Here is a 27,473-nt window from a genome sequence, read left to right on the forward strand (position 1 = left end):
GGAAGGAAGGCAGAGCTGGAAGCACTCCTCCAGTTCTCCTTAAATAAAAATAGAGCCAAAAGCTTGGCACGTGGGCACGGGGGTCACTGAGGGGGAAATGGAGGTAAAACTGTGGGGGATGCTATCGTGGTGGTGTCTCTCTGCCAACCCTTCCTCGGTTTCATGAAGCTTCCGCAACAGATTTATCACAACTTAAGAAGTACAAAAATACAATTGCATCTCTGAAGGGTATTTTATACCTACCAAGATCATCCAAGCACTCAAGACCGGACAGCTCTTTAGCTTTCAGAAAACTAATGCATGAGGCAGAAATGAGATTGAGAAAATTTTGCCAATATATCTATGCGTATTCTGAGTCTCCCTGCATTTCCAGTACAATTACCAAGATGCATGTATCCATCAGGCCAGTTCTGGTACGAATGCTGACAGCACAGTGTTAGGGTATTAGCAATGTGTGCAAGATCCAATACTAGCACAAATTTAGTAGTTTAATAATCTGGAGGAGCTATCTTCCTGGAATTTTAATCTCATACCAAGTAAGAAACAAGGCTCTTAGCTATTAATCTACTCACATATTTAGGGCAATCCACCTCTACTGATTAAAAAAACGAGACAACAAATGCACACTGAGTCTTTCCCTTTTCTTCCCAAGAAGCAGGTTGTGCAGCCAGGCTGCGCTTGCTGGGCAAGCCTGAGTTCCCATTAATAAAAAACAAACCTGCACAAGTGCCCCAGTTCAGCATGGCACCTAACCCATGCTCTTATTTCTACCTGAGCCGGCCCAGATGTGACCAACCCTATGCTATTTGCAAAACTCAAGGGAATGTGCAGCCCAAACTCTGCCCCTCTGCTGATTATGTGATGGAAGACCTGATACACTGCCACCTGACAATGGGGACGTGGTTAGTGACATCCTAGCTTGCTGGGACACCCCTAAGCTGTATCACAGCAGGGATAGAATCACAGAATTGTTTGAGTTGGAAGGGACCCTTAAAGGTCATCTAATCTAGCTCCCTTGCAAAGAACAGGGACATCTACAGCTTGATCAGGTTGCTCAGAGTCCTGTCCAGACTGACCCAAATGTGCAGCTCAGCGCTGCCTAACAAGAGGCAGGTCTGAGCACGACCCCAAAACGTCATCACTGCACATCATTGGTGCCTGAGCAAAACCCTCTCCCAAAAATAGAGGAGTCAAACATCATCTCCATTTGCCCTCAAGGGTTTGGCTAACACGGGGCTCACAAAACTGAAACTCTCTTTCTCTTCTGGTAGCTTTTGAACAACTTGGCTCTACCAGCAGTGGGCAGCACGGCAATGGTGCTGCCTTCTACCTTGCAGAGAAAGCCTGAGAGATGCTAGAGAAGGTTACAGCTTTTGCTTTAATGGCTGGGCTTGGTTTGGCTGCTCCTTGAGCTGAGCAGAAAACACAAACCAGTCTCTGCTTTAACCTAAAGCACAGTTTTCCCTGACCCACTTAAGAGCAAAAAAAAAATAAAAAAAAAAATCAGTGTTTCCCCATAGAGTTTAACACAGGAGAAGGAGGAGTCCAGCAATCAGCAGCAACAGTGGCTGTGCATTCCTCACCTCTTTGGAGAGGATTTGACCAGCAGTGCATCCCCAAGGAGGGGGGGTCCCAGCATCCTCTAGAACAGGGATGCTCCATGAGGCCACGACACCAGCGCAGCCCATACAGGCAATCAGAGCTCATGAGGATCAACAGGCAACCAGCCCCAGAGCTCACGAGACACAACCTAGCCTCAGTACATAGCCTCGTTGTCTCCCACGGCCGTGAAGGGGATGCTGTAAGTGCTGTTCTTGCTCCTCTTGCTCTTCTTGTTCCAGACCAGCAGCGTGCTGGCACTTTTGCTGTTCATCAGGCTCTTCCGGCTGTTCTCTTTGTTGCTTTTCAGCAGCCCACCGCCAGAGGACATTGCTGCTGCTTTCTTCTCCGCCTGTTTGGGGAACAGAGAGGAAAAAAAAGGCAGGGTAGCACTGAGCTGAGGGTGCAAATACAATGCTTGGTCTCAGCCCTGCCCCAGGGCACTGGGAAACCTCTGCTGCGAAGCAACTTGATCTTCTCAAGGCCAAGAGCAAAATGGAGAAGTTTTCCATCTGCTGCTACCTGCTTTATATTTGCCAGGCTGGTTGCAAACTAACCCGCTGCACAATGGGTACAGAGCTAAGCCTTAAGCAGATCATAGCTCACTCCACCCCCCAGAGCTTCCCATCCGAGGCTCAGGATGTGACTTACAGCTTTTGGCCCTTCTGAGCCCTGCAGGGTTATCACTCCGATCTCCACGCCCTCCTCCCCAGTACTCTTCAGCAGCTGCACCACCTCAGCATGCTTGGACCACCTGCAATCCTTGCCATTCACCAAGATGATGTAGTCACCCTCCTTCAATCCAGCTTCCTGCAGGGGTAAAAGAGAAGATTCACCCATTTTTGCTCAACAGTGATGCAGCATGAGGTCTGATTGGTTTCCTCCCCGCCCAGCAGGTCCTGACCTTACAGAAATACAAGGCATGGGGAGGGCTAGGGTATGGCCTACATTATGAAATATTCAAAGCCATCATCCTGATGTTTTTTCATCTGCTTTACAATTCTCACAAACGTGGTGATGGCTATGCTCAGTACCCAGCATGCAATGAAATCCCAAGCTCTGAGACAAGAGCATATCCAACTTCAACTTAGGTCAAATGCTATAGGTCTATAAAATCAAAAACTAGTGCCTGCAAGCTCTGACCCTTGGGAAAACAGAGCAAGCTTAGCACTCATTCCATGTGTCAGAAATAAAACAAAGCACTTGACATGCTTAAAGCAAAGCATGTGCCAGGCTGCAGCTGTGGAGACATTACAGTCAGGAGTGACCCACAGCAAGGACATGCTGGCCTAGATGCAACAGAGGTTTATCAACTTATCCACATGGGAGCATCCACATTTTGGTGTCTATCTAGAGTGCAATTCCACTCCAGCTCAGCGACACCAGTGTTGGTAAAGCAGGGTACACACTGCAGTTCAGATCTGCTTTTAAAAGCTTTCCATCCCCCCAAAGGAGGGGATTTAAATTAAGGAGATTCTAGGATCTGGGTGGCACAGAGGATGCAGAACAGTGCTGAGGGATCTTGGGGTCCCCTCGGGCATCCCACCAGGATGCTCCAAGAAAGGTTCTGCTGGAAAACAAAATTACTCCTGATCCACTGCAAAGCTGACATGGTGAGTCTGCACAGTGCTAATGTGTGTTTGACATCTTGTTCCATCCAATATCACAACCCTCAGAGGGGAATTCCCCCACCTCCAGCACCCGGTGAGGACAGAAGGGCTCAGAGTACTCACAGCAGCACAGCCTCCTGGGATAACACCAGCGATGAGGACAGGGGAATCTCCTCGCAGTGTGAACCCAAAGCCATTTTCTCCTCTCATCAGATGGACTCTCCGCATTGGGTACCACTTGTTTTTGGCTGAGAAAACTGAGAGGGGCCCCTGGTGTAAAGCAGAAATGAGGAAAGCACCTTTCAGTGCAAGAGCAACTCAGCGGGGACATACAACTTTTGATGGAGAAGCAGCAGAACAAGAAAGCCTGTCTTTTGCATTTCTCTGATAATGCAGCTATGAGCCTGCACATGCCTGCATGTCCAAAAAGCCAGCACATTTATGCTCAATAAAGCTAGAGGAGCTAAAATCATCTGTAAGACAGCTTTGTGAGCAGCAATCCAGTCTTGTGCAGGTTGGAAAGGACTTCAGCCCTCCTTTCTTATTCTCTTAGAAGCAGCTTAGGTCATGGTTCTATGACATCCTCCCTGCAAGGCAGGACAAGGTCTCACCAAGGTCAGGGAGTTGGCATCATTTCAAACACTGCACTCTTTGAAGAAATGAAACAGAAACGTCGGGTGCAGAGCTGGCTCCTTAACTCCCCCCTTCTGGAACTAAAGGGAGGGATGAGAGGGATGAGGTTTCCACTTCAGCCTTGCTCTCGGAAACAGAACAAGACTGGGGTGGTCAACAATAAGGTACAAGGCACTGGGATGGGTCATACCTTCAGGGTCAGACCTCTCAAAAAATCTTTCATTTCTCCCAGAAGCAGCATATACCTGCCCGCCTTCCACACAGGTTCCCCAAAAGCAGAAGTGATGATTATATCCCAATCAACTCAACCTTTCCTCAAGGTGCTATGTGGGCTTCAGGTGCCTGGGGGATGAGGACAGGTACCTGGTGTAGGGAACCTGCTTTGGCAGGCGGGTTGGACTCGATGATCTCTTGAGGTCCCTTCCAACCCCTATGATAGTGCAGTCACTACAGCCTCCAAGGCAGCCCTAAAGTTCAGCCCTTCTCCCCAGGACCCCATGAGCCCACAGATGGCAGAGATAAAGGTGGGATTTTCATAGCGATCCCTATCTGGTCAACATCATATATCGAAGATTGAGCAGTGTCACCCCTAGGGACAACACTATCCTCAACCTGCTCTGCTTCCCTAAATAGACCAAAACCCATCCAAAACACCTATGCCTGCTTCCTCATGCACTGGAGAAACTTCACAATAACATTCAGGGTGGATTTTTGAACCTGGCTCAATCCATTTAGGTCTTTCAGGGATGGACACATGCCCTCCCATTCTTTCTCCTGCCCAGGTCCTATCTACAAGGAATTAGCTCATCCCTCTCAGAGAGTGGCTGTGTCAGGAGGAAGGAAAACAGAGCATGCAGGGGAGGAGGTGACATTTGCTCCCATGGGGCCACCCCATCTCGGAGCTGTTACGTACCAGCCTGTGGAAGAGATCGGTCACCTTCACCTGAGAGAAGCTGGGTGATTTGATCTCCGGCTTCTGGTGTGTTTTGGCTAATAGAAGGGGGGAGAAAAGCACATTCACCAGGTCAGGAAGAAGTCCAAGTGGCAGCTGCTGCCTCTGCATCCTGCTCCCCGCACAGCAACGGTGTGACCCATAAAAACCCACAGCATACTGAAAACCACTTACGGTGAATATCCGGGGCATCTCCAGTTTCAAAAAAATCCTCCTCGTGGTCAATTTCTGAATACTTGCTCAGCGAGCGCTTATGGGCAAAGGAGAGGACCTCCTGGAGGATGTCCATCTTCCGTAGGATCTTGCACAAGCCGTGGATCCTCATGGCTTCCTCGTGCTTCATGATGGCTTTCTTTAGGTGAGCTTTGCCTGAGGGAAGCAGAGAGATGGCAGCCCGAGAGCTCGGCACTGCTCTGAGCCCCAGCTCTGTCGCTCGCTCGGCTGCCCACGGACTAAAGCAGCGTGACTCAGGGACGGCCCCCGTCACGTTTGCAGCCTGCCAACGGGCTCTAAATGGAATAGGTCCCAGCCGTCAGCCCAACGGAGGGCTGGGAAGGGACCTTGAAGGGTGACCTACTTCAATCCCCTGAGTAAAGAAGGAGATGGGCTGGCAGATGTTCCCAAAAAAATTACTGGTGAGGATGCTGCCGTCACCCAGAGAGGGAGGCTGGCACCACCGCCTCCAAAGTTCCTCCTTATTGCTTAACCTAAATCTATGCATATTAACTTTTCTCCGTTGCCTCGTGTCCCCAGTGGGTACAGAGGACAATTGAGCCCTCTCCTCCTGGTGACAGCACTTTAGCTTCGGGGAGATCTGCTGCAGATGCTTCTTTTCTAGGCTAAGCACAGCCTTCACCATGCCCTGAAGATCCCTTCTGGTGCCCCTTTCTCACTTTCCACTTCACAATTGGCCATCAAAGTACTTTCAACTTCGTGAAAACAAATTGTGAAAAGAGAGCAGACGAAAAAATAAATGCCCTATGAATATCCTGCAAACAATCCCTTTGCAAGAGACCGGGATCAAAGTCACACATAATCCTATGCTAAGCTAAAGATACAGATACATACAGAGGGAAGTATCAAAAAAATCACATGTGCATGGAGCATTTCCTGCTTTAGGACACACGGTGGCAACATAAGCCAGAGAGATGATCTGGAACATCCCTCCTATGAAGAAAGGTTCAGGGAATCGGGTTTGTTTAGCTTGGAGAAGGCTCCAGGGAGACCTCATTGTAGCCATCCAGTACTTGAAGGGAACATATATACAGAAGGAGGAACAACTGTTTACATGGTTTGATAGTGATAGGACAAGGGGGAATTGTTTGAAACTAAGACAGAGGAGATTTAGGTTAGATATTAAGAGGAAGTTTTTCACTCAGAGGGTGGTGACGCACTGGAACAGGATGCCCAGAGAGGTTGGGGATGCTTCATCCCTGGAGGCTTCAAGGCAAGGTTGGATGTGGCTCTAGGGCAGTGTGGTCTAGTAGTTGGCAATGCTGCCCACAGCAAAGGGGTTGAAACTTGATGATCTTTGAGGTTCTTTTCAACCCAGAACATTCTATCACTCTATGATGGAGCTCACCCTGAGTGAGAGGAACCACAGATGTGCAAGATGTCACAATCAAGGAAAGATTTTGAGACTGGATGAAAAACAGAGAGGGAGACACTCTCCAAAATAATCTTATCAAATGAATCAATCATATTCTAAGCAAGCACTCACAACCAGTCTTGCTTCTGGGCAAGAAAGTGTTACAGTAAGTAGGTTTTAACGATTTATCACTAACTCTTGCATTTACACTGATGAACAAGTAGATAACAGCATGGAAAATACAGGTCAGGAATAGAAGTTGTGCAAGCTTTTGGCTCTGTTTTGTTGAAGTTGGTGGAATAAAACACAATGTTCTAAGACCATGAGACAACAGAAGGAGAAAAAATATCATTCCAGGGAGATGGTTATAATGCTGCAAGTTTCTTCCCTTCCTACAGACCAAAATTAGAGCTGTAGCTGGGGTTTGCACATGAATTTTTCACAAGCCAACACTGATTGGAGATCGTTTGGAAAAAAGAAGACTAAGAGGCAGCTTGTGGAGGAGGCAAGCAGAAGATGACACCCCAGAAGCAGGGCACTGAGCTTGCTCTCACTCCTGCCTCTTTGCTAAAACATGACTTCAGCTGAATAAGCAATGCTGAGTCTCTTCCCTGAAGCTGAAAATTTGCGTGGGAGGAAGCTCTCGTCTCCCAAGCCTTTTGATGCAGCAAAAAAATAAAAAAAAAAGCCACCCCCAGCCTTTACTGCTTCTTCTTGGCAAGTCAAGGCAGCTGCAAGTTTGAGCCAAGCTCCTTTGCAAAAGCTCCAGGTCCCCATGGATTTCTCTGTGCTGTGTTGTGTGATGTTACCTGTCTCAAGCGCCTGAGATTTTACTGTTAAACTTGGCGAAATGTGTCAATACAAGCACCATGAGTTGTCCTCAACACCTTAACAGGGAACCATAATGCTCTTCTGCCTTCCCAGGAGAGGCTCTTTTCAACAAAAGGTGTTGTTGTATAGAGAGGTCCTGTAGAAGTTCACCACCAGAAGCTCAGAAGAGTTGGTAGTAGATGATCTTTGTGGTCCCTTCCAACCTGAGCCACTCTATGATTCCATGAATACCATTCCCATGAGGACTCAGGGTTTCATTCCCCGAACCTGGCAGTTTGCCCCTATGGATGTGCTCACCCAGCTTCCTTCTTTCCTCAGGATCCTGCAGTAGAACACGAAGCGATGGTCCCTCAGGCATGGTGACGTGGAACTGGAGAAAAGCCTTCTCATGCTCTGGCAGCTCAGTATCGGATGCAGCTAAGAGAAACAAAAGAGATGAAAAGAAAAGTCAGGACATGGTTCCAAGCACTTCAGCATGCTTGATTTCTACACCACTATCCTCATCCAGAGCTGTTCCCTGTCTCCTTGGTTTATACAGCAGCCTCCTCTGCTGGACACAAGCAAGTAAGTGCTGTGGACTTGCTAGTCCAACTCATAGGAGATGCCAAAGCCCTGTCAGCAGCCCTGGCATTGGTACTGAGCACCTCCAGGGCTGACCTGTCCCATTCCAGTACCTAGAGCAGCATTAGGAGCCTATTGCTAGCCAGCTGAGGAGTAAAGGATTCATTATTCTTGACCACAGCGTGTACTTGGAGATGTAGTGAGTGGAAACATGAGATCTCTGTAGGGTGCTGGTGCAAAACAAAGCCCCTGAACCAGGGATCTCATGCAGATTTGTGCTCCATCCAGTGTCTCATGTCATCTGCACAGGCAAAGAGCTTCAGAATTTCAGGGAGAAGTTTGGCCTCATCCTTTGTAACCTCACACAAACCTAGTTCTATCACATCCTTCTGCCATCCCCATGGCATCCCACTCTCTTCCATCTCCACCCCAGTAACTGTCCTTGCTCAATCCCGTTTATGCAATATATAAGCCCAGTAGCTCAGATTCATAGATTCACAGATACATTAGGTTGGAAAGGACCTACAAGATCATCCAGTCCAACCATCCCTATCCACTGAACTACTAAATTAAATCCCTTAGCAAGCCCTGCAATACCCCCGTGCTCATGGCAGTGTTGTGAATGCTACCCTAGGCCAAAAAGATGAACCTACACTAGAAGATCATCTCCAGGAGCATTCCAGCTCTGTCCTTAGCACATGGTGGATTGACACCACAAGTTCCTGCGTGCATCAGCTGCCTGCCTCCAAACCCTCAGCCTGACACAAAATTGATTGTACGGGGCCATGGTGACAGCACAGATGGAGATTATGGGTCACATCCTGCTCCCACACTCCAGCTGGCTCCCTGTAGCCACGTCACCCAGCTTTGGTACAGCAGTACTGCACACAGACACCCAAGGCAGTCAGCCAGAAGGCTGGCAAGTAAATTCAAGTAGGCCAGATTTCTTGGTTTGCAGGAGTTTATTGCTGTTTTTTATTAAGCCCTTGGATGGTCCAACACATAATTATGTGGTTCTGGAGGCTGCTTGGCTGGATACACACACACAGATCCAAGGGGGACAGCAGGTGACAACCCTATAGATCTTTCTTTGCTGGTTTACTTGGAAGGACTTTGCAAGCACCGTGCAAGGCATGAACAGAAATATGGGGGACATCTGCACCGCGTACAGATCACTGAATCAATCTAATCAGCAGCTCAGAGCATCCCAAAAAATCTATGGGATCCCATACAAGACTCCTTTAAATTCTTTCTCACAATGCCTCCCCAACACCAGGCTGCTACACAGAGTCAGAGAATTACTTAGGTTGGTAAAGATCTCTAAGAACATCATGACATGAAGACAGCACTTAGCTGAGCAGCCATCTCTGAGCCAAAGCACTCACCTGGGCAGTCACAGAGAGCAATGGCAGCAAAGTAGTGGGACAGGGCTTTGAAATGTTCTGACTTGACATGCACCATGGTGGTCCATGAGAAGGGAACATAATCCTTCACATGAGCCTGGGTCATTGTCTGGTGCACCAGCAAGTAGACTTCTTCCACCTGCGGGTGTCAAAACACAAATAGGAGATGTATGGGCTGGAATTCAGCATGCTCACTGGGTGGTAGTGACAAGATGCTGTTACTCCTCTTAGGGGCTCTGGGGATCTCTCTGGGGTATCCTTACCCTGGCTGCCTCCTGAGCAAGCTGCAGCCATGTCAGGAAGTCCTTCTGAGTGCGCAGCAAGGTCGCCTTCTCAAAAACACACTCCTGGACTTGGGCAACCATCAGCCTCACCAGCATGTTGAGGGAAGCAGTGCTCATATCCAGACTGGGAGCATTGGAAAAGTTTTCCTTCAGATAGTTAAAGGCACCTGTAATAGGGAGAAGATGATGGGAGCTGCTGGGCATACAGGTGAGGAAGGTTTGGAGCATGAAGGTTTTACCATGCCTGAGCACAGGTTCCAAGAGAAGTTGTGGAGTTTCCTCCTTGGAGGTGCACAAAAGTTATGTGGAGACAGTCCTGGGCAATCTGCTCTAGGTGGTCTTGCTCAACTTAGAGGGGTTGGACCAGATGGACCAAGACCTTCAATCTAAATCATTCTGGGATTTTGTGAGTGATGCAGGAAAAGAGCAGCCACCAAGAACAGCCCCAGGATGCTCACTTAAATATCTAACTGTAAAAGACAATGCTAGTGCAGTAAAAAAAGTCTAGGGGTGCTACCTTGCTTCCTAAGCCATCCTCCTCCCTGCAGCTTTTTTCTTAAAGCTTTGGATAACAGCAATCCCTTGGGGACTCCCCTAACCTTCTTTGCACAACTGATCCTCTCCTTCACATCATCCCTACTGTAAGAAAATATACTCTGACCGCTACCCAGAGACAGGGAAGGAGACAGAGAAGGAAAATCCACCTACCAGCTGCCTTCTGAAAGGCATCAATAGCCTGGTTGAGCCCTGGCAGGGAGGCACGGTCCTGCCGTGCCCCGATCTGGGTGTGCAAGGCTCCAATGTTGAAGAGGACACTGCCTTTCTCAAAGGCCAGTGCCCGCTGGTGGGACGGAACCCCCGTCAGCGAGTCGTACCTGGAGAAGGGAAGAGTCAGAAGGGATGAGAGCACCAAGGCCATCAGCCATTGCTCCTTCCTAATCACAGAATTTTGAGGTGGTAGGAACCTTTAAGGTTCTGCTTGTCCAAGATAAACATGAACGGGCCTCGAGAACTTTTTGCATCTTGTACAGACTTGCTTCCCACCACCATGCCTCCTCACAGCCTCACTTTGCCTTCAATGGATCTACTGAAGGGTGCAGGGGAGTGTCATCAAACTAAAAACAAGAACGAAACCCAGCATAACCCTTGGCATTGGCTGCTCTGTGATGGAGCTCAGAAGAAGGACAAACCCTGAGGAAAAACCCAGCCTTGCTTCCCTCTCTGCTCCCCGTAGGTAGGATGGGAAAAGCTGCACCAACCAGTGGAAGAAAACACCCAAGCTTTTGCTGGGAGGGAAGAAGCGACTGTCGAGGAAGTAGAGTTGGTTGTAATACTCCATGAGGAGCTCCAGTCCAGCCTCATTGCGGCTGGGGGTACGCATCGCCTGCAGGGATGGGAGAGAAAGAAGAGATATGTTGGGGAGAGGAGAGGAAAACAGGAGGGAAAGGTGAGATTTATGGAGCTGCACATGCTGGTCAACCCTATGGGCTATAGCCTAGGTGGGAGAAATTCCATCCAAAAGGCTTTGTGGGCAAGATTGTAGGGGATGAAGGGAACAGCATGAAGCTGAGCTCTTTTGGACTACCCTAACACATGCAGGCAAGGGGCAGGGTTGTATTAATGCTGAAAAATAAGCCTTATTTCTGTGGCTTCTCTACTTTTCAGAAGGTTGTAAAGAGGCAAACCCTCATGCAACTGATGGTACAGGAAGGGCTGGGGAGACATTAAGTTGGGGCACCCTGATCAGAGGTAACAGCCTGGAAGCAAGGGCTGAGCCAGCCCTGTTGGTGTCAACACTCATCTAAACCAAGCTGGGATTTGACTGTTTTTTAAGAAACTCATGCAAAGTCTGATGGAATTAATGCTAGGGAAGAAATAAGACTTTTTCCTCACTTTTGACTCGAGACAGGAATGAGTGCCAGAGCTCTCCTAGTTTCAGTCACGAGTCTTCCCAGCTTGTGGCTTTCCAGGGCACCACTCCCACAGCCCTAAGAACAGGATCAGGACCTTCATAATGCTTGAGAAAGCCTTTTCTTTCCGCTCTTAAGATCAAAGCTTTATGGCAAGGCAAAACTGAGGTTACTTATGAGAGCTGCTTTGTAGGAGAGAATAAAGATCACCTTCACCGGATTGCTCTACACTTCCTCTTCTCCAAGCACTATGCTGCGTGTAAGCTGGAGAGAGAGCAGTCATTTAGCCTTGCCAGGGGTGAGCTATTCATAAAACAACAATAATGGATGGCATGGTATTTTTATTGCTCTTCATTCTAGGTTATCAGGTCATTAAAGGACTCCATTTCGGAGATAGAAAACAATTACCAAAAGGTCTGTAACATTTTGTAGCCTCTGAACCAAAGGCAGGGATGCAGCACCCTGAGACACGAGGACAAGGGTGCAGTTTGCAGTGAGCACATAGCACCTCCTCAACAAGTCAAAGTAAGGCTTTGCATCTCGAGGGACACTGACCTGCCGCAGCTCCATGAACTCCTTGATTTCTTTTTCAAACATGACACCCTCCTCTCCATAGTGCTCACTGATGAAATCCTGGATGGGGAAAGAAAAGACAAACCTGAATAACCATTAGAAACAAGTATTCAAGATTTAAAGGGTGACCTGTCAGCTCTCCCTGCAAGAAATCTTGCACCACGGAAAGTAATGTCCCCACTCAGCTCCTCCTCTCCAAAATACATTCCTTTTCCACTACTCCAGACACCCATTTTCTTTTTTCCCTGTTTTTTTCTACCCAAATATATTTTTTTGTAATTGTTCCAAAATTGAACATCTTCCCTACAGCTCCCTACCATGACCATGTGTAGGGGAGCTGCTGAGTCACAGCCTGAACCACTGAATAAACATCAGAAGGAAAGATCTGGTCAGCCCTGGGAGCACATGTGAAGGTGATTCACCTGTATGACTGGAAGGTGAATCACCTCTTAGATCTCATTGAAGGGCTGACTGCCACTGAGGAAGGCTCTTTTATTGGAGATCCCTCTTTTATGGAGTTCCTTCTCTGCAAACCTATATCTTCAGGGATAGCCAAGCACTTATTTTCCTTTTTTTGTAACACCTCCTTGTTTGTGCTGGTCTCTTTGCTTTTACAACCTTTACACCATGTGAAGAAGCATCCCCAAAGTGCAAGTCTGCACTCTTCCATCCACCTTCACTGCATCTCAGGTGCAAAACCCCTTTGCTCACCTTTAGTGGCACCAGTAAATCCAGCTCCTTCGTCTCCTTCAGGCCCAAAGGAATCATGGGGACACTGATGGACTCACTGGAAGAAGACAACAAACTCTTTGGTGGCTAATTTTTTTTTTTTTAAGAGTAAAATTTGAACCTAATTTCAGTGCTTTGGATGCACTTTGCACTGAGATATGCACAGAAACCATGCTGATAACCTTCAGTCTGCCATATAACTTATATTTCTGCTTTTATCTGATATGTACAACAGCAACCACATCAGGCTGCAATGACAAAGCTGCTTTAATTAACAGCCCTTGAGAAATGGGAGTGATGTGTGCACAGGTCATGGATTCACAAGCTCCTACGTGCTAATCTGGGCTTCGTCGCAGATAAAGACTTGCTGATAAGGACCAGCTCAGGAGTGCAGCTCCACCTGATATTGAAATTTGCTGCCTCTATTAAAAGCAGCTGGTTATTAATAGAACTTATCACACAACCAGGTCGATACTGTAAAACGCTGAAGATTAGGATGACATTGGTAACACCCAGCTGGGAGTGGTTTGTTTTCCAAGAGTAAAGCAAAGCATTTGCACAGAACCGAGGAAGGAACCATAAGGACTTCCAGGAAAGATCATCTTCTGTGGGATTTTGCTGCTATTTTGATTTTTTTGCTGCCAAGAAGTAAAGTGATGGTCTCCAAGGGCCCTGAGCATGCATAAAATTACAGTCTTGTTGCTCTGCAAAAACTCTCAAGTGGGGTCCCATCCTCTGCCTCTTGCATACAGATACAAGGTGAGAACCCTCGGTGGGTTCCCAACTCACACTTGGCTCCCCAAAAGGCAAAACAAGAGGCAGGCCAGGCAGGATCAAGCCCTCAACAGACCAGGTTTACACAACAGCCGTATCTCATTATCTTTAGAAACTGCACATTAGCAGAAACATAGATTAGCACATCACAGGCCTGAGAGGGTTAAACTGGGGAGCAGGGGTTGCACCCACATTCTGGTCTATTCATACTCACTGAATAAACAGATTCAAGAGCTATAATTAGAGCAGAAAAGTAATTGTTCATTCTCTAACAAGATTTCTACTTGAATCCAATGCCCAGAGAAAACAAAGGGGCTTTTGTTTATCTTAGGCAGGGTTTTGGGGTTGCTGTCATTTCCTTTTTGAACCAAAAGAAACACACATTTGGGTAGAACTCAGGGAGGATGCTTGCAATCCAGGGAGTCCAAACTGCAATATCCCATCACCAGCCCACTGCTGGGGAAGAGGGAAAATATCCAGGGTCATGCAGGGATTGATGGCCACCAGTGGGATCTCCTTGAGCCTTCTCATCTCTCTGTAACACTAATGCATCATTCACACATCCAGATCATCTTTGCTCTGCATTTAGCAGCAGTGCAGCAAACAGGATGGAGTCAGTGATGTTGTCTGCAGATCCTTCTGTCTCCAGAAGCAGGATAATTGCCCCGAGGAAGATCCAGGCAACCATTCAGCTGTTTTAGACAGGGGAGGAACATTTGCAGCTTCACTTTACTGCAGCATCCCTGGTATTTTCTGCCTCTGTGATTTCTGCTTTTCTCTCCTCCTTGAAATGGCTCCAGCAAGTCAAGCATGAGGTGACTGGGTGAGCATTTCAAAGCAACATAACCTCTCAATCAACAGAAGGTCTAACTTCAAAAAGAGGAGGTAAAACCTAATACCCTTGATGGGAGAAGAAATCATCCTAGGATCAGCTAGAACAAGAGACTGGGTACACTTTTAACTACTTCTGTTAAATATCTCTCTAAAAATCATCATGCTCTAGAAGGACGCTCAAGACAAGGAGATGAGGTCAAGGAAGACTGATGGTTGTTTCTGCTCTATTCCTCCTGCTTTGGGACATCAGAATCTAAATGACACAGATACCCACACAGAAACATCACATCAAGGATATGCTGAGAAAGGTGTTGAGTTTGTTCTCCTGGCAGTTTTGTAGATGAAGCATGGATGGATGCTCTCTGCTTGAAAAATTCTTTCTGTCCAATCTGTCCCATGCCCCAGTCTTCTATTTTCCAGCCACCCCCAGGCAAAACCCCTACCTGTCATTCTGGTAGACATCCATGCAGCTGTTCAGCTCCTCCAGCTCCTCTTTCAGCAGCTGCAGGTTTGAGTTCACATAACTCAGCTCCAGTGCGACTGTTTCCTTGACCTTGTGGTTACTGGTGGCTCTGCAAGACAGCACTGCTTGGATCAAATCTCCCTGTAAAAGCCTGGCTGAGCTGAAGAACAGCAAATAAGTTATCTGTTGGTGTGATACCATTACATCTTCCTTGCCATGTACATCTGTACAAACCTTCCTGGAGGGCTGTGCCTTCATGGCTATTTTCATCTGATTCTTCATAAAGCAAGAGAAAAAAATTAGTTCTTTGCATTTTGCTGGGGATGTCTATTCTATTTCTCCCCCAGAGCAACCTGTATGATTTGCACTCTCAAGCAGTACCCCTCATGAGCTTCATTCATGCTTCCACATCCACCATACCTTTCAATTTGGTTATGAGCATTCAAGGTGTTAGCCCACACCAAACATAAGCTGTGCTTTATGCTTAGACCACAACTTAAGGAAGAAAAACTTCTTTGTGCGTGCAAACAGCCATTCTCAAGAGCCAGGTTTGCCACGCTCACCCATTAGCAGCACCAAATCCACTCTCCCTCCCTTCCTTCTCATGCATGTCAGGAGATGTAAACACTGAGGATTGATTTCAGCTGCAGCAAGCTGCCTGCTCTCAGCAAAGCAAACTCCCAGGCTGATTATACCCTCCTTATCTGCTCTAAACTAAAGCAGGGAGAGATAACCCAGCAGCCAAGCAAAGCCAATGGCGAGCAATTGTCGGCTGAAAGGAACTCTGGCTGCTCGCCCTAAATCACACCAAGCCCCACTGGGATGCAGTAAAAATGCCACGTGCATGAGCTCTGCTTGGCCAGGGCAACACTTTCCCCCAGTTTTTACAGAGCACATTGCTTTTGTTTATTACTGACATCATCCTTCAGGGCCCTTGCCCTGACCTAAGGAGCTATGCTGCTTTTCTTTCAAGATGTTGGCTCTTTAAGTCTCCTCCTCTTCACCTCCCTTGCTGGAATTTCCCAAGATTAATGCTTTTTTTATTATTTTAAACAAACAAAGCAGAAGCAGAGCAAGTCCAAAGATCTCAACAACTGCTTCCATTTAAAAACCTTTAGGGATTTTTGCAATTCTCATACTGTATCAATAAAGTAATTCCCTCTTTCCCACACACCAGCACTGGGTCATCATTTAAATCTTCCACACATCAATCAGCTCCTGGATAGAGGTGTTGTGCAGCTGTCACCAACCTGACTTTTACATACGCACATGAACATCTCCAGGATAGTTTTGCTTGCAACCAGGTTTAAAATGAACATTTTTAAGCCTGGGGCATTTCATTTTGCACACTGCAAGTGTTTTCTGAAGCACAGCAACTCTCAGAGAGGTGATTTTGGCAGCATGCAATTGTTTACTAGTAGCACAAAGAGCAAATCTGTGCTTGTAAAGGGTTTGGTATTTTCACGTTTAGTCATTGATCTCTATAAGAGCACACAAAGTAAAATTATCAGCTGTTTGCTTAGCTAACGTTGAACAAAGATTTCTGAGTTATTAAAAAAAAAATGGCTTACTGGCGACACCTTTATCTTCCATGCACTCCAGTATTTGAACAAGGAAAGAGTTTCCTCTACTGATTATTTATCCAACAAAAAAAAAAAAAAACCAAAACACAATGTTGAGCAAAACACCATGTGCGTTTTGCTAATGTGCCCTTCATGGCAGCTCCTCCAGAAAAGAGGACTGACACTGAGCTGAACAGCTTAGGAAACTGCATTGAGATTTATGATGCTTTTTTTAAACTAAGAGTGGAAAGGAACTGCAAACTGCAATCTGGGGTGGGCAGAGCACTGTTTTTTCTTTGCATTTTGCATATATTTGTTAGGTCAGTGCAACTCAAGTCTAAAAAGGTTATTGCTCAAAACCTAATATGGTCTTCCCCTCTGAGCCTTTAATTTAAGGCACAACCTTCCCTTTTTTCCCTCCTCAACATTTACAAACACCAAAGCCCCCCAAAACCACTTATCAGCTGGAAGCTAGACTGGAGGGAGGATGGAAGGAAGGAAACATCACTGCTACCAAAGCACATTCAAACCACTGATTCAGCCAGAAAAGGGCCCCAACTGTGCATTTGCCTCTCCCCTGCAGGAAAACAATCCCTCCCTTCCCTGGACAAGTAATTAATGTGGCTTTTGCATCACATTTTTGTTCACTCCCTGGTGAGGGAGGAGGCAGAACAGCTCTGATGCACGCTCTTCACACCAAAACCACAGCTGGGCACATTTCCTGCTGAGGTTGCACATTTCCAGGGATTTTCTTTTTCCTCTCAATAGCAAAAAGGGAGACACGTGGAGTGGCACATGGAGATCTCACAGACTTTTTATTTAGATGAGTTACAGTCCTTCAGGGCCTTGAACCTCTTCACCTCCAGGAACCCATCTTTCAGAGGGTTCCTGCTGTTCTCATCCACCTGCAAAACTCCATTTCTCACTGTGGTAGAACACTGACAGCTCCTTTCTTTCTGCTGCATATATCACTGACATCAAATCATCCCAATTCAACAGCAAAAAAAAAAAGTTTCTTTTATTGGAGAGCATGGGAGGAACAATGCTAAAATCACAAGATAAACATGGGAAAAAAAAGCAGTTTTCATAAAAGAAAATATCTTAAGCCTACACACCTGCTCAGATTTATTCAGGAACTTGATACATGCACTATAGCTCTAAAGAAGGTCATCTACAGGTTAAAAAGACAGTAAATGTTTTGATTTATTTAAAAAAAAAAAACAATACAGGCTATTACATCATGACTTCATCATGACCACTCTTTAGGAATGGCAGCAATGTGCTGAACCAGCTGTGAACTGAAAGCCATGCAGAGGCAGCAGTTTTTGCACCATCCCATAAATGCATCCTCGCAGCAGGATGGAGAGCTGCTGGGCTGTGTCTGCATGCAAAGGAATGCTTGAGTTTTCCAACAGATTTCCCTTGGGTGGAATAACTGTGACAGCCTTCTTTTATTTTAAATAAAGCTGGATTTGACCCACTTACTGGGATATCATGCAGGATGTCTGCAGTCAGAGCTCAATTCCAGTTCAACATTTGCTCTCGTAATTGTATCTATTCCCAGCTTGCTTTCTAACAGGCTTGCAGGGCATTAAAACAACCACTTTTCATTAACCCCCACTGCATCAGCATTGCACTGAACACAGGGCAGGAATTTCCAGGATGGGTGCTGCAAAGCCCAAGCAAGGTACAGCCATAGGAGCCCTAAGCAAACATGACTAGGACAAAAAGCAGCTGCTTGGTGACTGATGCACACTTGCAGACAAGCTCATAGTGGTTTAAAGGAAAAGCCTTGTGCAAGCAGGGGATGAAACTGCTTCTTAGGGAAGGGGAAAAGATTGAAAAATGTGAAGAAAAAACAGCTGATAATTCAAAACCATTCCTTTTCTGCAAGCAGTCTGCAGGTGCTTCCTGGACAGTAGTGGCTCATAGCAGACATGGAAAAAAAAAAGTTTTATACCTCCTTCCCTATACAAGGAAATTGCATTTCTACCCCCAGCCAAATCCCTGAAGCAAACAGATGCTCTAGGGACCAGGACTCACCTGAAAAGGTTTTCTGCTCCAGCACGCATCCTCATCTCCTTGTTGATCTGCTGGTTGATCCGTGCCCGTCGGTGCTGCAGCTTGCTGCGCTGGGTCTGGGCAAAGGGGTCACAGCCCTGCTGAGAGAGAGGGACAGGGTCACACCATGGCATCATGGCAGCTGTTTCCAACTTGTTCCATCCCCCACTGCTCTCAAGGATGGTCTTGCATCACCCCATCACTGCTACATGCACAGTGGCTTTGGGCTTGCTCAGGGCTGATGCTCTCCAACAGCCAAAATCCCATGATTGGAGAATAAAAATCACATCAGCGATGCCAGGGGCTGAAGGTTTGCAAAATATTTACTTGATTTGCAGCATGGAAAGTCTGGATTTCACGCATGCTGCTAAGCCTGGGAATGGACTATCATTGCAGGAGGCAGCAGAGCCACTTGAAAAGATGTTATTAGATAACACCTGTTGCTTACAGTAAATTTGTTTTCTAAGCTATTCAGAAAAGACTTCCTAAGTACTGCAGTTACAGGAATTAGGCATCTTCTTACTAAGGTCTTGCCATCTGGACACAATATAAGTGAAAAGAGCCATCCTGGGGGGTGCAGACAAGCTCACATAGCATCACATCTGTTCCTGAGCTCAAGGGTTGTGTTTGTAAGTGCTACCATCTCCTGCTGACTACAGGGGATCAAGGGTAAGCAAGTCAAAAGTTCACAGGATGGAGATGCAAGCTGCACAAAGCAATAAATTAATTCCATCCCTGCCTCCTACATGAGCTTCAGCTCAGACTTCCTGCAAACAGGGAGCAGATTTAATTGCTGGCTTTGGGAAACAGCAGATGGAAACATCCCTGCATCCCATAGGGGCAGGAGGTTACTACATGATGCTCCAGGCAGACGGGTTGCCACGAACAGCATCTCTGCATCCAGGACCACAAAAGCTCTGTGCAAGCAGAGACGATTCCTGTTGTGCAAGAAAGATGCTTGGGTAAAAAACACTCTGAGAGAACACCATTTAAGAGGGTGGATTTCAACACCCAAGAGGGTCAACTGAGCTCCAACAGTGCATGCTTTCACCCCGCCCAAAACACTTTCTCAGATCATTTTTTCCCCTTCTTAGTGGGCTTCCCCAGACCTCAGCCCAACCCCCAGGATGGGCTGCATCAGTCTTTAATCCAAAAAGCATGGACAAATCTTGGTTACATCCCCAGAGACCTCCCTAGATCACAGTGTATCTCTGGGAGGACTTCTTTCCAAATTATTTACTCAAGTTATTTTTCTAGGGCGCCAGGAGGAAAACGGAGGGGAAAAAAGTGTCAGACCAGCTTTGATTCCAATGTAGGGAATGAAAACCTTTGTATTTTCATGGATTTCAGCCTTCTGGGAATTCATGTCTCATGTGACATCCAATAACAGGTGCCCAGTTCTAGCTTAACACAGACTTTTTCATTAAAGTAATATGATTTCAGCTCCTAATTGGTAGATGGGAGACCGAAGAATCAGAGTCACTCCATCTGGACTGTAAGTCTGCAAGCTTAGTGCTTTACAGTAATCCACAAATTCAAATTGAAGTTACAAAAGGGCCAAGCTGAAAGCACGGAGCTGTGATTATTCTGCAATAGCAGTTAAGTAGGATGTTAATGAAAACACCCCAACAGCTGCACAAATCCCAGGGCCAAGACATTCAAGAGCAAACACACAAAAAGGTGCTCTGAAAACATCACCTCTGAATTCACCATGGGCAAACACAACCATCTTGCACATATGACTGCTTCCTAGGAAGTAAAATCCAGAAACTGGAGGAAGGAAAAGAAATGAGGAATCTCTAACCATATGCTCTCCCCTTTAAAAAAAGGCCACAAAACCCCATCCAAAACACAAACAGCTCCAGTAGCAGCTCCTGACACAAGCAGCATCCAGAAATGCTGCTGTCAACCCACTGTTGGTGACGAAGTAACACAGCTGAGCATCCTCCTCCTCCTGCATGAGAAGAGTTTTGATCAACTTTAAGATGTCACCACTTCTTGCAAAAGTTTGGTTGGAGCTGGTTCTTCAGACATTCTGGTGGGGGAGAACAAAGGCTATGTGGATGACATGATCAGGAAGCCAAAGGAACTGCAGCTGAGAAAGGATGAGAGAGGTAACCAAAGCACAAAATTTAAGACATTACCACATCAAAACTGATGAACAAGACCTTCTTCACACATGCAAACACAGCAGCACTGATAATCATCCATCATCTTGGCTTTGCACACAGGAACAGAGGAGATGCTTTTCAGGAACTCTTGCAAGCTCTGATGTAAACATGCTCTGACAACACCCAAGATGTCTTGGCATTGGGATTTGCCTAGGCTTCACCCCCAAAAGAGACACTAAGCTATTTATACAGCTGCAAGGCTTTTTCTGCCTGAACACTGTATGTCTCCTCAATAAGATTTAGTGAGATAGTTATCAGTTCCCATATGAGCTTCCATACCAACAGCAAAAAGCTGCTGGGAAGTCAGATATAGGAGCACCTGATACAACACCAAAGCCCAGCAAGGATGGCAAAGCAGGATCTCCAGATTTCTTGCTTTCAGGGACTTCATGGAATCTTCTTATGTGTTGTTTTCAGTCTCCAATGGCTCTGCTGTTGGTCTAGAAGAATTGTCACTGGTCAGCATGGATCAAAGTCTTAACATCGAAGTTACCATGGGAAATTACCACGTCTGGTCTCCACTATGGACAAAAAGTCACCACACCAAGCCCACCATACCTAGCCTCCAACTAGGAGCACTGGAGAAGTTGCTCTGCAATATTTGTATAATGCAAAGGCAATTTAGAACTAGCTCAGATTAACTTCCATACAGAAGGAAACATGAGCACAAGTTTTAAAAGGCCATATTTCAATTGCAAAGTAGGCTGGGTGGAGAAAAAGAGAGCGTGCCCATCCTCTGACAGCCTGCTTTCAAAGAAACCCAGTATTTTAGCCATACTCTTCAGGCTGCAACCAAGAGCTAAATGCTACAGCACAGTTTGTAAAGTAAGCTGTGGTGGATTTAAGCATGCCTTATGTAAGAGAGCACACAAAGAGAAGCCCAAACCCCACTGTTAAGTTATAAAAAAGGATTTTCCTCACTTAATTCTTCTCTGTGCAGGCTCTTGAGATCAACCCTTTAAAGGTCAGAAGAAAGATGTGGTATTTCAGTCTCTTGAGTGCACCCAAGGACATTGGTACAGGAGTATAGCTGGGTGCCTAGGAAGTGACCAGGCTGAATAGGAGATTTCTCAGGTTCCCTTTGTGAAAGCAAGCACATGCTTCTTCTAACAGAAGGCTCTAAACTGTGTAGTAGTAAGGGAATGGAACAGCTTATATGCCCACAGCATGAAGCAGATGTTAAGAAAGCCATGAAAATGAATGAGGTGCGGGCCATTAAATTACAGAAGTTGTGTCCAGCTCTGAAGATCATTGCATCTGATGAAGCAGGATTAAAGCCAGCACTATTGCAGCAATTTTATGCTTAAATGATGTCTTCCAAATAATATTACCTTCAACCCTCAGCATTCAAAGATGACAGAAAGTGCTCAACATCAAGATGAGGCCAAGCCAAAAGACATCCCCATGGAGGGGCATCAAGGTTTGTAACTCAAATCCTATCTCTGTGGTGATATAGACAGTGATATAATGGTGACTTCTCATTTAAGAGCACCCATATGGAGTGTTAAGTAAGGCAATTACATGGTTAGGTTGCCTTGTCTAAGCAAGTCCTTAGGGAATGGTTGCTTACAGGTGATCATCAAGTGCATGTTGCTCTTTGTGTCTCCAGTAAACGTGGGGAGATGAAACCTGGATGTGACCTGGGTGACAAGGCACACCCAGGGCTTTATTTACAACCTGGGCACAAAAACAAGGCCACTGCCTTGTTATTGCCTTCCAGCTTTCTTCCAGGCAATAATAACAGACAACACTAATCACTTGTGGGAAGAGGTGGAGACCAGCAAGTCCAAAGAACAAAGACAAGTACAAAAGGACTAATTTCTGCTCTCCCATTTGTGCTTGAAGAAAGGGAGCTCGGTAGTTGGAAGTGACTGCAGGAAAGCAAAACTGAAGTACCTGAAGTCACCTAGGGATAGCTGTCAAAAAGAAAAGCAATCCTGGGATGTGCTGGTACAGTTATAAGCAAGAAGGAAATGGAAACACAGATCCAAGGGTATCTTTCAACTTGGGATACTCTATGATTTTTTGTTGTTTTTATGTTGCAGCATCTGGAGATGCTGTTGCACTCCTGTCTGAAGGGGAATTCACAGTTTAGGAGCACGGTAACAAGCCAGGAATTAATCTATCAAAATGAGAAGGGAGAATGGAGTCTACAGGTGTAAGTTTAGTTATAGCCCCAAGAGGAATTGCAGCAACAGCTCCTGGTTACCTGGAGAGCTTGGCTAAATCACAGGAGATAGTACACAGCCGACAGAATAACAAAGAAAAGCTGGAAATGTTTAATTCATACCTAGTAGACATTCATGGTACTGAAGTGGTGAACTCATTGCTGCTGACCTGGGTTGTACACCCAGCAATCCAACCACACCCACCCACAGAGGTTCAAGGAGAAAGTAGCAGGGGAGCAAGGCATGAGCCAGTCCTTATCAAGGCATTTGGGTACGTAAACATAGGGAAACTCTTGGTGCCAGGAGCATAATACGTAGAGGGTGAACTTCTGCCATAACTCACTTTGTTTTTCCATCCCCTCCGATGGGCTAAGTCACCTGGTTTCATGCAAACTGAATTATCTGCCCCCAGATTTGTAGCCCAAATCATGCATTGCACATGAGCAGGAGCACATTCCAGCTGCAGTGCTACTCAACATTGAATCTTTCAACTGAGATCAACACAGTTGTCAAGTATAGAGCTCAGGACCTTGGATTAACAGCAGGGTTGGACCGATCACAGCTTCCAATTTAAATCAACCCAGGAGATGCTGGATACTGGGAATACACAAAACAGTCCAGATGCATTTAACAAAGTGATTTATGATGCGCAGCTCACTATATCCCCATTGTCTCAACTGCCTTCAGCATCTTTGTTATCCCAGATTGCCATATATGTTCCTCAAGGAACCTAACTTTTCCTTCCCAGGGAATACATACCTTGTTTTATTTATGAAAGGTCAGTTCATGGTGATTTCAATCCCTTGACCTACGTAGTGCTGTCCCATTCCCTCCTTGCACCAAAACTTGAGGTTGGCTACTCCAAGCATAAATACAAAACACCAGGGGCTCACAAGGAGTCTGGTTCCATAACCCACCCTCTACCCAATCTGTTCCCTTAAGAGCCAACCCAGGTGCTACTCCTACACGTACCAAGAACAGCAGAGTCCAAATAAAAAGTTTTTCAGAGTGAAAATACAAGCAAGGCTGGCAAATGTGACTGACACCTGACAGCCAAGAAAGGCACACTCTGTATAGAGCCACTGTGAGCAAGCTATCATGTCCAAAGTGCAAGTCCTGCATCAAGATTTGTGGGCAACACCGAAGACATGCTGATGCTGGCCTCTGTTTACTGCTAATCCTAAAGGTCTCTGTCCTCCAGAGCCTCGGGTAGTGAGCTCCCACAGCACCAGGCAAACCACTGACCTGCCCAGCACTGCTGGTTGGCAGTTTCCATGCAAAGCAACATGCAAAAGAACACTGAAGTACAAGGAAACATGACCACTTTCACCCAGGAAGCACTCCCAAAAGTATAATCCCAGTGCAGTGCGTGCAAAGGTAGGTGACCCCATGCAAAATTCACAGAGACCAAATTGTTAACTTCTACACTGAGCATGGCTGCAGTCTCAGTGCACTCCAAATCTTTACCAGCAATTGATGACTGCAGCTCCAACTCATAAGTATGATAGGTACTCCCATCCACTCTGAGATGTAATATTGTCTCCTAACATAGTCATGCTCAAGGGTTTGTCCCCAAAAAGGGGCTTTTTATGTGCTCAGCTGGTAAAGCAGCTGTAAAGTTTGCCCTAGCAATAGGACAACATGCTCCCCACACCTACTTCATTGCCTGAATAACTCTGGTGTAAAAGCCCTGCTATGTCAGTGCAGCCAGAGCTGTCATCCAGCATTATTATTCCCCACTGCAGCCCATGAGGCGTAGATTAGGGTAGCACAGGATAAGTGGACAAGTGACCCTGGTTAGGCCCTGGGACAGTGCAAAACAAAACCCAGAGAGCTGCTCCACGAGCTGAAGCAGGCATTGAAAGCCTCTGTTTTAGAAAGTCATCAATAATTCCTCAATTTTCCCATTTCAGAAAAGAGTGTGAACTGCTACAAGCAAGGTAACAGGTCAGACATGGTGAAAGCTTGTGCTCCTTTAATGTCTATTTATATAGAAAAGTCCTCATCACAGAACTAATCTCATGGAGCACTCCGGCTGAAAGCTGTTTTTCCTGTGGGAGACATTACCAGCTAAAACCTCTAAAACCTTTATTGAGAATATGGTTACATCACACAGTCCTTTAACAAATGGGTTGAGGATTAAGGTTTTAAACTTCCCAAAGTGCCCATAGGGGAAAAAAGAAAGAAAGACAAGGGAGAGAGAAACGAGGCACTGGGCTTTTTAATTTCAACTCAGAGCTTGCATTTTTGGGAAGGTGCAGTTGCTGCAATACTCTGTGTGTCATGGGAGCCAGGGCACAGAGCCAGCAGGAAACAGATGCATCAAATCCACAGCCCCACAAAACTAACCCAGGGAAAAACAAAAAAAGCAACACCATAGCATTTGTGATCCCCCATGAGAGAATGAACACGTGGGGCTACACCCATGGTCTAAGAGTGGGGGAAAAAAATATATATATTGCTCGTTATATTGAGAGCATACTTTAAATTTGATAGTACTTACAGGAAGTCCCATTCAGTTGTTTCTTTGAAAGGAAAAATCATACTAGGAGAGATGCTGCATGTCCTCTGATAGGTTTTACCCCTTTAAAGTTTGGCAGTGTTTTGCCACGTTATCCTCTCCCAACAGTTCAAAGCAGAATACACTGAAGGAAGGAAAACTCAGATGGGTAAATGGGAAATAAGGGGCCCTGTTAATCTTCCCTTGCAAATTGGCACCTGCTATCAAGAAACAGCCCCGGGTGAACTCAGCCTGGTTTAAGGTTGCAACCTTCAGAGCTGCAGTGGCTTGAGTGATCCAGGATCAGTCTGATCCACAGATTGCACTTTCCAATCCATGCTAGTTGCTTTTTTTTCCCTTATTTATTTTTTTTTTGTCTAAAGGGCTGCAGCAAGGCAGCAACACACTGAGAAAAAGATCAAGTCCTTTGGAAAATTATCTTCGCAAAAGGGATGGAATAAGAGCGAAGGCTTTTCTAGCTGCTAACAGGATAAGTGCATGAAAATCCCACTAAGAAATACTCATACTGGGGCAGCTTTTATTTAAAGAGCAATGCCAGGAGGGTGCAAGCTCACATTGGCACTCAACATGGAGTTGGCTGCACCCAAGGACAGAGCTCATCCCACTAATTAATCAAGTGGCACCAGCAGGGTAATTGCTGGAATAAGGGGAGGAATCACAGTGGGATGAAGGGGGGGGAACGGGGCTGCACCCTAACATAGCACCTCCAGAAGTGGGGTGGGCTTTAGAGAGGGGGGAAACGAAATGGAGAAGAACTGAGTTAGAAGGAGCACTTGCATGTAATTGGGAGACAGTAGTGGACATGTGGGGGAGGGGTGATAACCCCCCCTCACCCTTAAACAAAATCCACAGACAGTGGGGACGGGGGGGGGGGGGGGGGGGATCCCCACATACCCTCCAGACAGCACTCAAAAGCAGGGAGGTAGAAGGGGACCCCATACTCCCCCCTCCCACCCTAAACAACACCTTAAGACAATTTAGAGAGCACAGATGATTTCCTCCCCATAAAGAACAACATTATAGAGGGGGAGAAAGAAGTGTTAAACACCATCCCCCCCCCCCCCCCCAACCCCCCAATCCCAGACCTCACCTTCCGAGCACTGCCGCTCTTCAGGGTTCGCAGAAGGGCGAAGCCCCCAACTCCTTCACCTCCTTCAACCGTGATCTGCTCGTCTTCCTCAGGGGGCATCATTTCCAGGGGGGTGAAGGAAGGTGCTGCCCCCAAAACTCCCGCAGGGAGCTTTCCCCCCTAGGGGCCCTGTTCCTGTTGCACCCTTCACCCCCAACCCCCCCTTTCTCAGTACTAAACGCGACGCCGGGCGGCGCGGAGCATAAGCAAGGCGGGGGGGCGGGGCGAAAGGAGGAAGTAGCCAATAGGAAAGGGGAACCGTACGGATTGACGGCGCCTCTGTCCAATGGATGACGGAGAAGGGAACGGAGGGAGGGGGGAAAGGGGAGCTGTCGCCCGTAGCAACGGTGGGAATTAGAACGCTGTGACGTCACGCGAGGGGCGGGGCCTCGGCGGGCGCTTCGCCCCGCCCCCCTCCTTTGCACATCTGGGCGACCCTGGGCACATCTGGATGGGGGCACAGCTGCATCATCCAGGGCTTTTGTCCTACGCTGGCAAAAAGTAACTGAAATTGAAATAAAAATCTTCTAATTAAAAAAAAAAAAAGGTAAAATCTTTTATTTTTACAACGAACCTTAAAAATTATTAAAAAAAATATGTCATGGAAAATGACCAGGAGTTGGAAAATGTTAATTCTCAGTTGCATTCAGGACCCTTAAATGTGCAGCATCCGTCACAGTGTTGCATGTGTCATCCCAAAAAGGTCCCTTAGTCCAGGTTTTGTTTCTATAATGAAGTTTATGAGAGTGCACCTGTGTATGATGAGTCCTATGCACGTCAGTGCCATTCAGCTGTTTCATGAAGGGAAATATTAGCCTAGTGTATATTAAATCATTGCAGGAGTTTGTTTCATAACAGCCAAAATAAACTAAACCCTGTCCGCCTTTCCTGTACGATTGTCCCTTGTTGAGGTTTTGAGTGTTTCATGTTATCCTGTGGAAAGCAGTGGGTTATAATGTGTTTTTCTCTCCCTCCGGGGTTTCTGAATTCAAAAAGAGCTGCTGGATCAGAATGATGAAAATGGCATTTAACTGGAATGGCAGCAGTGCCTTTTCTGCTGAATATCTCAACGGCATTGACTGCTTTAATCCTGGTGCACAAGGCAAGGAGCACATGG

At 46.4% G+C, this 27,473-nt stretch overlaps 1 protein-coding gene across 2 annotated transcripts; it reads right to left on the minus strand.

Annotated features, from left to right (window-relative positions):
- Positions 1-1,478: 1,478 nt before the first annotated feature.
- RHPN1 (rhophilin Rho GTPase binding protein 1) lies at positions 1,479-26,424 on the minus strand. Of its 2 annotated transcripts, none has more exons than XM_065751817.1 (15): positions 26,318-26,424; positions 18,350-18,465; positions 14,725-14,853; positions 12,656-12,731; positions 11,927-12,004; positions 10,721-10,845; positions 10,170-10,336; positions 9,441-9,628; positions 9,160-9,316; positions 7,511-7,630; positions 4,969-5,163; positions 4,756-4,832; positions 3,333-3,479; positions 2,251-2,409; positions 1,479-1,951 (listed from the first exon to the last, which is right to left on the minus strand). In XM_065751817.1, the coding sequence occupies exons 1-15, from the start codon at positions 26,417-26,419 to the stop codon at positions 1,757-1,759; spliced, it is 2,031 nt and encodes a 676-aa protein (XP_065607889.1). In that variant the 5' UTR covers positions 26,420-26,424; the 3' UTR covers positions 1,479-1,756. The 2 variants fall into 2 exon arrangements, with proteins under 2 accessions (XP_065607889.1, XP_065607888.1); XM_065751816.1 differs by having other exon boundaries at positions 18,350-18,468.
- Between the last annotated feature and the right edge of the window lie 1,049 nt (positions 26,425-27,473).

Source organism: Cyrtonyx montezumae, unplaced genomic scaffold (genome assembly GCF_038088225.1).
Source record: "Cyrtonyx montezumae isolate F1298 unplaced genomic scaffold, pur_monq_1.0 scaffold_8, whole genome shotgun sequence".
Classification (NCBI taxonomy): domain Eukaryota; kingdom Metazoa; phylum Chordata; class Aves; order Galliformes; family Odontophoridae; genus Cyrtonyx; species Cyrtonyx montezumae.